We start from the raw sequence: 10062 nt of genomic DNA on the forward strand, positions 1-10062 counted from the left end.
TCCCTGATACCCAGGCTCCCGTTCCAGCCAGCACGGTCATCTTTTCATGGGTGCAGTTTAACGTGTTTTACTCTCACAGAAAAGTTCTGGAGAGGGATGGTGGTGATGGTTGCACAACACAGTGAATGTACTTCATGACACTGAACAGCATACTCAAAAGGGTTCAAAGGAGTAAAATTTATCTATACTAATAAAAGGGTAATATGCTAATTAGACTGAGAGACCTTCTGGGAGACCTTCCGGACAAAACCATGGTGGCAGAGCCAAGGCAGAGGTGGTTAGGGGTGATCAGGCCAAGAGGGGAGGGCATTTGGAGGCAAGCAGGCCGGCGGTGGGGGGGGGGGGCAGTTGGGGGCAAGCAGACCAGCAGGGGTGTGCAGTTGGGGGTGCTCAGGCTGACGGGGGGGCAGTTGGGGGTGAGCAGGCCGGCAGGCAGGCGAGCGGTTGGGAGCCAGTGGTCCCAGATTGCAAGAGGGATGCCCAGTTGCCGATTTAGGCCTGATCCCACAAGGCAGTCGGACATCCCCCGAGGGGTCCCAGATTGGAGAGGGTGCAGGCAGGCTGAGGGACACCCCCCCCCATGCACGAATTTCGTGCACCGGGCCACTAGTGTTATGTATATTTTACCACAATTTAAAAAAATAAATGACAAATACCACCCAAATCAATGCCATGCCCAGCCCTTCTCTCCATCTTCACAACCACCTAATAGAAGCCACCATCATCTCTGGCTTGGACTCAGTAACTTATTTATTTATTTATTTATTTATTTTATTTCTTTATTGATTAAGGTATCACATATTTGTCCTCATCTCCCCATTCCCATCCCAAACCCCTCCCCACGCAGGCCCCCACTCCCCCGTTGTTCGTGACCACTGGTTAGGTTTATATGCATGCATACAAGTTGGACTCAGTAACTTCTAACAGATTTTCACAATTCTCTTTTTGCAACACCCACAGCCTTTCTGCACCTCAGCCAGAGTGATGATCTTTTTCAGATGCAGATCATATTCAGTTAACCCTTTGCTTAGAATCTTCCTATGGCTTTTCCTTTCTGTGTCTTATGAAGGCTACACAGTCTGGCCTCCAGTTGCCTCTGGGACCCCAACTCTTGCCACTCTCTGCCCATTCTAGCCCCAGGAGTGTCCCCTTGGGTCCTTGAGCACACTCTAATTGTTCCCACTACGTGTCCTTTGTTCTAGTTCTTCCCTCTGTCTAAAAATCTCTTCTGCTATATTCCTTCTGCTTCCCATCTCCCTCCATCAAAAGTAGCCCCAAATCACCTCTCCCAACTACTGTGCTTTAATTTTTTATAGCACTTACATTGTCTGATGTTTTGTCCATTGTTGTACTTAAGCATTTATTTCTTTTTTTAAGATGAATTTTTTAATATATTTTTATTGACTTCAGAGAACCGGAGGAGAGACAGAAACATCAATGATGAGAGAGAATCATCCCTCGGCTGTCTCCTGCACGTCCCACACTGGGGACCGAGCCTGAAACCCAAACATGTGCCCTGACTGAGAATTGAACCATGACCTCCTGGTTCATAGGTCGATGCTCAACCAGTTGGGCAAGCATTTATTTCTTGATGGTATTCCACCACTGAAATATTAGCCTATGGAGAGTGGTGTCTTAGGGGACCTTGAACCCCTGAGCCTAGAATAGCATCTGAGACATAGTAGGCACTCAGGAAAAATCTGTTGAATATTAAATGAGTGAAAGGGAGAGAATAGAGAAAGGGAAATGAGTTGGGAAATTTTGCAAGGAGAACCTGGCATAAGACCTTGAGAGTCCCCGGTACAGTTACTTAGACTCAGAAAGGTAATAAAATCAGAAGACTTTAAAAAAAATTTTTATAAGCATCTCAAACTCAACACAAGCAATCAGACATATTATCTTCCTGTTTATCCACTGAAACCTTCTCCTAACCTTGTCCCACAAAAGCAAAAAAAAAAAAAAAAAAAAAAAAAAAATGAAATAGCACCATCTACAACCCAAATGAGAAAGTAAAACCGGAGGGACAAGATGGGCTTGTTTGTAATGCCTGAACTTTCTGATGACTAGGGTGAAATACCCCAATTAGTCTCATGAAGAAATTAGTTTCTGAAGAACTGAAAAACCTTCCTATAACTCCAATTAAGCATACAGACTACATGTACCCTAAATTAGCACCCAGTCAGAGCCTGGGTGGAGTACTCCCAGAGGCAGCCCCAGAGGAATCAAGGATAATGTGTTAGGTCAGGTCTCTGCAACTACCTGGATTCTACAGCTGATCCCCTACCTATCCCTGCCCTTGAGTGAGGTGAGTTTTCAGGGGGGAGAGGGCTGTGTCTGCATGAACACCTCCGTTAAAAGGAACACCTCCGTTATTAGGTTGCTCATAACGTGAGACAGTGGAGACAATTAACAGCAAAAACATTCCGTTTTTTTGAAACCAACGTTTTCTGTGTTTCAGTAGATCCGTACGCCACACATCCCTCAAGGGTTCCCGCTAGGTGGCGCTCGTCCTCCACTGTACCCAGGCGGGTTCGCGAGGCCGTGCTTCACTGTCTAAACGTGGTAAGTCACCTCCAACATGGGCTTTTCACAGGTAAGAAAACCAAAGCTCCAAAGAGGAAACGTCTTCCGTGAGGTCTTTATCACTGCATCCTCCAGCAGAGCCCAGGCCCGCATACTTCCGAGCCCAACAAACTGTTTCCCTTTACACGTGGTTCATTTTATTGATTATAATAATAATGGTGTTTCTTTCTTCCCATATAACAAGCTTTATGTCCAGATGCATGGGCTTTTGGCGTCCTTTATTTTCAAATGCACAAAACAGAAAAAGCATTAGATTTGCCTGCCCGAATTCTTTCTTTGATTTCCTTAAGTTCCAGGCTCTTTTTCTGATGAATGAGTCCATTGAAATGGGTCAGGAAGACAATGAGAATCATTTAATGGGAATAAACCTGAAGGGTCATAGAAAGACTGGTTAGAAAACCCAACAGGATTGGCATTAGACAGTTTTCAGTCCTGATTTAGCCATTTACCGATGGTCAAGTCATGTAAACTATCTGACTCTCAGTTTCCTCATCTGTAAAGTGGGGATAATAATGTTTTCTATGCACCACACCCTCAAGGTTGTGTAGAGTAAAGAAAACAATAGGCCTGGCCATGGTGGCTCAGTGGTTGCGTGTCAACCTGTGAACCAGGAGATCATAGTTGGATTCCTGGTCAGGGCACATGCTCTGGTAGCAGGCTCAGTCCCCAGTGTGGGGCGTCCAGGAGGCAGTTGGTCAATGATTCTCTCTCATCATTGATGTTTCTATCTCTCTCTCCCTCTCCCTTCCTCTCTGAAATCAATAAAAATACATTTTAAAAATAATAAATACATAAATAATAAAGCAATAGTCTGGGGCTCCTGGAACATTGCTAGTGAACAGCATTTGTTTAAATATAAAACTACCCTGACCCATAGCGATGCTTCCCTGTGCCGTCAGATATACCTGGGCCACGTGTAGGAAAAACCCTGGCGTCTGGAATCGGACGAAGTAGGAATTTGCTGGCGGGAAGGTGGCCAGCTGGTTGGCACTTGGGATGCTTGGAGCACCCTCGGGAGCCTGCTGCTGGGGACCACAGTGATCCCCGGTGCAGCCTCTGCCTGGCCCTGGCCCTAGAGCCTGCACCTGAGCCACACACACACACACACACACACACACACACACACGCACGCACACACACCAGCTCCAGCAGTTCAGCGGCGGCCTCGGCCTCGGAGGGCACCAGGGCCAAGCCTCGGTTTAAAAGACTAGAAACTGCGGCCCAGAAAAGGCCAGTGTCTTCAGTTAAGGTCATCAGCGTCCCCGAGAAGTCCAGCGCGGTCTCCCATTGCAGCGCAGCCCCTGGCGTGTGCCTTCGGTCCATCGCGGGCTCAGGAGGCAGCTCCTCCCCGGAAGACGAAGGATGGCTGAGGGCGCGGGTGATGGGCGGCAGGGCCACAGCGTGCGGTGACCACCGGAGGGCCGGGCCCCAGAGCCGGCGTTTCTCCATCTCCGTCCCCTCGGCTCTCACACCCCCGTCCCCTACTCCGCACGCGGCCCGGGGAAACCTCACCGCCAAGCAGCGCCGGGGACCCGGGCTGTTCTGGGGCAAGAAGGGGGCGCGCAGGACCCACACTGCGGGAGTCAGGAAGAGAGGAGTTGGGGAAGATAAGGGAAGAGCCAGGAGGAGGAAGGCACCGCGCGGGGCGAGCCGGTCGCCTCCTGAAGACGGGTGGGTGACTCGGGGTCCCCATCTCCGGTTCCGCGGATTCCCAGGCCTGAGCGCGGCGCCGACCCACCCTCCAGGCGCCGTCCTGCCGCCGCGGATCCAGGAGCTCGCGGCCACGCCGGAGCAGATCGCCCTCGGTGAGCTGCAAGCCGGGTTCCCGCCCGCCGGCGCGGACGCTTCCCGATCCCGGTGGACCTCCGGCCCTGCACGCCTTAAGCGCTGACCTGCCGAGACTCGCCACTCACGCCCTCCCCACCCACTCGCCGGCCTTTCCTCTGCGCGTACCCGGGAAATAAATCTCTGTGCATCCGACCGCCTTCGCTCACCGGCCCCCAAAGCCTTTGCGTTCTCCACCCAGCAGCTCCCAGACCCTGGTGTGTACACTCGGCCAACACCCCCTCCCGGCCTGCCCGCAGCCAAACACCGACCTAACGATCCGCTGACCGCGCCCGCGAGGACAGAGCTCCCGGGCTGTGCGCCTCCTGGAGACTCGGAAGGCCGCCAGTCTGACACTCGGAGCCCACAAAATCACCGAACCACAGCTTTCCACGCTTTGAACGCCTCTGCCCGAGCCTGTGTCAAGGGGTATATCCTACTTGGATTTGGGGTGGGGGGGGTGTCTTTAAAAAATGGAGGAGAGCTAAGTAAGTCTTTGCATAGCCCCCACGCTTACTCTCAGACTCAGTTATTCAACCCCAACACTTCTCTGCCTGTCTGAGTGTCCGTATTATGTGTCCACACCAAGTCCTAACCCCACAAAAGGATAGCTGTCTGCGACACCCAGTTCACACCTGCCATCTCTCACCCTCTGCGCAGCCTGGGTCCACCTCCTCCTCCACTGGACCCCAGGGAATAACAACACATTGCTTAGGGCGGTGGGGGAGGGGTGATTTAGAGAATAAATAAAGGTCTCGAGAGGAAGGCAAGGACACGCTTTCTTTTGAAGCCCAGGAGACATTCGGTTCTGTCCCCCTCCGGTTCCTTCCACTTGCCGCATCCTGACACCACATTTAAACCACCTTTCTCTCCAAACCTGACGTCCTTGTAAAGATCTACAAAGGGCAATGACCTCTGCAATGTGAGGTTTCCCCCCGCCGAACACAGGACAGGATCCGCACTGTAGTGTATTTGGGATGCAAAAAGCACCCTGTGGCTGACGCGCTGGGAAGCAGAGATGCTGCAGAACCCCACTGAGCCTGGAAGCGGTGAACAGTGGGTGTGTTCCATCCTGCGGTACCCACGGAGAGCCACCGAAAAGAAAGCAACAAGGGCAATGTTATGTATGTTAGTGACACCAAAAACACCAGACCCCACACTTCACTACATTAAAATCACAGTTCCTTAAATGTATTTAATGGCTCCAGTTGTGTATTTGGTGTTAAGTTAAACCTCTGGCAAAATTTATGGAAGACAGTAAAGCATTTTACTGGTGTAAATTTTTTTTATTTAAAAATAAACAACAAAAATTAGTAACAAATGTTTTGATATACCCACAATATTTGTGTTTCTTAACTCGGCTCCTTCTTGTACAGAAAACAATGCGTTACTTATTTTATTTTAAAGAGCATTTAATGCCAGTTCAGGATCATTACTATGGTAATTCCTAGAAATTCTTTTAAACAAATACATATCTTCTAATCTCACTCAACTCACAAGTAACAGAATATTTAAAGAACAAATTGAAAGGGTCTTCTTTCTTTCTTCTTCTTCTTCTTCTTCTTCTTCTTCTTCTTCTTCTTCTTCTTCTCCTCCTTCCTGGTGCAAAATTTAACTCCAATTAAATTCAGCATTGACATGAAGGGAATAATCACGCAATTTCCAGAAACTCTCCTAAACATGCCTTCCAATTTTCCGCCTGATTTTAGTTCTAACTGTACCAATTTTTTTTCCTTTTCAATTCCTCTAAAGAAATCGAATCAAATAAAATACGGCCGGGAAAGAAAAGTAATAGAATGATTTTCATGAACTGATTATTTTAGCGAAAAGAATTAGCAGTGAAGAGCCGCGAAAGTCTAAGGGGGCGAAAGAAGCATTTTTTTCTTCATCTCTGTGCACCTTTCCAGAGAACAGAAACTATGCGCGCGATCTATGGAACTGCGTTATCTTGGATTTCCGCCTAGACTTTGACTCAACTAAACACGGTGTTGCATAAAAGCGCGGGAAAAGGTGGGTACATCCACAAAGGTAAGACCCGCGGTTTCTCGAGCAGCGGGTCTGCGGCCTCCTAGCTGCTGGAAGATGCTTCGCGAACCAGACTTGGGAGGAAAGGGGTTAAGTCAGACCCTGACTTTCTACTTGCAACGCGCCCAGTTTTGTCTGTTTCGGCGAACGTCTCCCAGCCGGAGCCAGCCAATGAGCTGCCGGGAGCGCCCAGGACCGCCCAGTGCAGGGGCGTGGCCTGCGGCTGTCACTCAGCGGTGAGGAATGACACCCGAGCGGGAGGGGGGTCCGAAGGAACGCAGGGGAAGGAAAGAGAGAAGAAACAGATAAAACCCAGGCAGGGGGTAAAAAGGTGCCCCGCGCCTCTCGGAATCCCGCGGCCGCCGCGACCGCTGCCGCCGGGGGTGGGCTCCGGAAGCGCGGGCCCAGCGGGGAAGGGAGAGGACGAGCCAGGAGCGAAATCCTGCAGGCGGGGAAGAGACAGAGGCTCAAAGAAAAAGTGACTCTGGGTCGTGCGCTCCGGAGGCGCTTAGGAGGGGACTGCAGCCGCCGAGGGGCCCCCGCGGATCCTCCCCCCGATGCCCTCCGAGGGGCCGACCCCGGCCCGCCCCTCGGAGCGCTAGGCGATGAGATAATTCAGCTGAGCTGCGAAAGAAGGGCGTCTGACTCTGGATTGGGAGGGAGGGGGTCTCCGGGCGGGGTGAAACTCGGAAGTAGGGGTGAGGGTCGGCGCTGATCCCAGGCCAGAGCAGGGCGCGGGCTACTGGACCGCGCAGGAGTGGGCTGCAGGGGCCTCGCGCGCGCCGGGCTCACTCGCGCCGCGGCGCCCCGCGCGTTCCGTCCAGCTCGGAGCTGCCCCGCTCCTCAGCCGCCCGGCCGGCCGGCCGCTCCGGCCCGCGGCGCAGATGGCTGTGCGCGGCGCCAACACCTTGACGCCCTTCTCCATCCAGGCGATCCTCAACAAGAAAGAGGAGCGCGGCGGACTACCCGCGCCGGAGGGGCGCCGGGTACCCGGGGGCACACCGGTAGCAGTGGCTGGGGCGCCTGCTGTCTGCTGCTGGCGGCTCTTTGGGGAGAACGACGCGGGCGCGCTGGCGGGCGCCGAGGACTCTCTGCTGGCGTCGCCTGCCGGGACCAGAATGGCTGCGGGGCGGACCGCGGAGAGCCCGGGCGGCTGGGACTCGGACTCGGCGCTGAGCGAGGACAACGAGGGCGGGCGGCGCTGCGCGGACGCGCCTAGGGCCAGTCGGGCCGGCCGTGCGGGAGGGACCCTGGGCCTCATCCAGCCGGTCTGCGAGCTGCCCGCCGCCAAGGACCTGGAGGAGGAAGCCGTGGGCCGGAGCGACAGCGAGATGTCCGCCAGCGTCTCAGGTTCGCTGAGGCTTCCCGGGGAAGGGGGCCGGGCTGAGGGGCTGGGCAAGGAGGTCAACCTTGCCGAGTGGGGGTGGGCCTGCCGCGAGCACCCTGCCCTGGGGCCCAGGGGCCGATCCGGACCCCAGGCTCTGCGCTCTGGCGCGGGCTGCTCTAACCCTCGGGTAAGTAAGCCTGAGAAAACCGAGAGCGTCCTCAGAGCCCTGCGTCCTGGGGCGAGGCCTGAGATGTCCTCCGGACAGGGCTGGGAGGGAACCACTGCAGCCTGGATTTGAGTTCATCTTTAGTGCCTTGGGCAGGCCGTGTCTGTCTCCAAATCCCCAAATCAGTTGGAAGCGGGGAGAGCGAGAGGCCCAGAGATCTAGGAGAGCCAGTGCCCTGGCCCTCAGCCAGAGAGCAGAGACACTCCAGGCTGGAGGTCCCAGGGCCAGGCCCTGCAGCTCAAGGACAGGTAGCGAGGGACACCCCCTAGCGGGCCAGAGGACGGGATCTGCTGAGCCCGGGCTTGGAGAGGAGGGTTTGTTTAGCTTCCCAGACCCCAGGGCCTGGAAAGCTGTTCTGGGCTGAGGACCCAAGAGCTTGAGGCAAACCCAGCAGCCAGCTGGAGGCAGAGGGGCTGATGTAGGTCATCCCAGACGCAGCAGGGAGAGGGGCCTCTTCAGCTCCTGGCAAGTCATTGGTTCAGAAAGACCCCCACGCCTGCCCCGCGGTCTGGTAGTCGCTGCTGTAGGCCTCATTCCGGCCCCAGGCAAAGTCTGTCCTGTCTGTCAGAGGCCAGAGGCCAGAGCGCCGGACCTCTCTCTGCTGGGTGCCGTGGCCAGAGCGCGAGGGAGAGACCGAGGAACTGGAGTCAGATGTGAATCCAAGGACTCGAGGCAGGGACACCCTGCTCTTGTCACCTCCGATCCCCAGCCTCTGTCTAATTTCCTTGCGAAGAGAGAGGGAGAAGTCCGCCCAAGGCCTGAGGGCAGCCCAGGGACACACCTCTCGCAGCAATTCTGCTGGTTGGAGGCGGAAGACTCTGAATGCCTGTGTCCCCAGAACCTGTCCCCACACCTTCCCTTGACGCGCAGCCAACGCATGTGTATGTGTGAGCGTGAGTGTGGGGAGGCGGGTGAATCCAAAGAGGGAAACGTAATCTAGAACCCCAGGGCTCGGCTCTCAGAGTCGAGAAGGCTTTTGGAGGGTAATCAGACTCGGTGCCCCGCGTTCCCGAGGGGAGCCTGGGGCCCAGACGGGGCAGAGAGCTGGATCTGGGCCGCCCGCACAGCGTTGACACAGCGGCGGAGTCCCTTGGCCGCCCCGACAGGCCTAGATGCGGGAAGTGAGTGGGACGCGGTTCTGATACTGTCTCCAAAAACCCGGGCTTGCAGGCCCTCCCCACCGCCCTGGTGGGATCGCAAGACATTTCCGTTCCCCACCCCCACCCCGCAGTTGAGGCCCAACCTCACTCCTGGGCTTCGCTGACGGTCTCTTGTTTCTGTTTCCTCTGGGGTCCGAAGGAGACCGCAGCCCGAGGGCGGAGGACGACGGTGTTGGCCCGGAAGGCGCCCGCGTGCCCGCGCTGTGCAGCGAGGCGGTAGGCGGCGGCGGCGGCGGCGGCGGTGGGCCGGCGGGCGGCGCGGAGGAGGAGGAGGAGCCGGTGGCGCCGAAGCCGCGCAAGAAGCGCTCGCGGGCCGCCTTCTCTCACGCGCAGGTCTTCGAGTTGGAGCGCCGCTTCAACCACCAGCGCTACCTGTCGGGGCCCGAGCGCGCCGACCTGGCCGCGTCGCTGAAGCTCACTGAGACGCAGGTGAAGATCTGGTTCCAGAACCGTCGCTACAAGACCAAGCGCCGGCAGATGGCTGCCGACCTGCTGGCCTCCGCGCCCGCAGCCAAGAAGGTGGCGGTGAAGGTGCTGGTGCGCGACGACCAGAGACAGTACCTGCCCGGCGAGGTGCTGAGGCCGCCCTCGCTGCTGCCGCTGCAGCCCTCCTACTACTACCCTTACTACTGCCTCCCGGGCTGGGCGCTTTCCACGTGCGCAGCCGCCGCGGGCACCCAGTGAGCCGGCCTGGGGCGAGGCAGCGAGTGATCCCGGCTCCCCAGCTCCAGACGGCCGGCAGCTGACGGCCGTTCAGGTTGTGCTTTGTACAGGGGCGCACACCCGAGGGGGCAAGTGGAGGATCAAATCCAGCCCTGGCTCTGCTATCCAGGACGTGCGCCCTGGCGATGGGACTGAGTCTGCCCGGAGGGGGCGCCTTTTTCCAATTTGAACAAAGGCACCCAGTGGCCTAAGGG

The 10062-nt window shown here is 55.8% G+C and overlaps 1 protein-coding gene across 1 annotated transcript; it reads left to right on the top strand.

Moving 5' to 3' along the window:
* Positions 1-7316: 7316 nt before the first annotated feature.
* NKX3-2 (NK3 homeobox 2) lies at positions 7317-9829 on the top strand (the record flags this gene model as incomplete). The annotated part of the gene is made up of 2 exons (XM_080664207.1): positions 7317-7782; positions 9285-9829. 2 exons carry the CDS (start codon positions 7317-7319, stop codon positions 9827-9829), a joined length of 1011 nt encoding a protein of 336 aa, XP_080520333.1.
* Positions 9830-10062: the final 233 nt, after the last annotated feature.

The sequence above is a fragment of the Plecotus auritus genome (assembly GCF_963455305.1).
Source record: "Plecotus auritus genome assembly, chromosome: 1".
Taxonomy (NCBI): Eukaryota; Metazoa; Chordata; class Mammalia; order Chiroptera; family Vespertilionidae; genus Plecotus; species Plecotus auritus.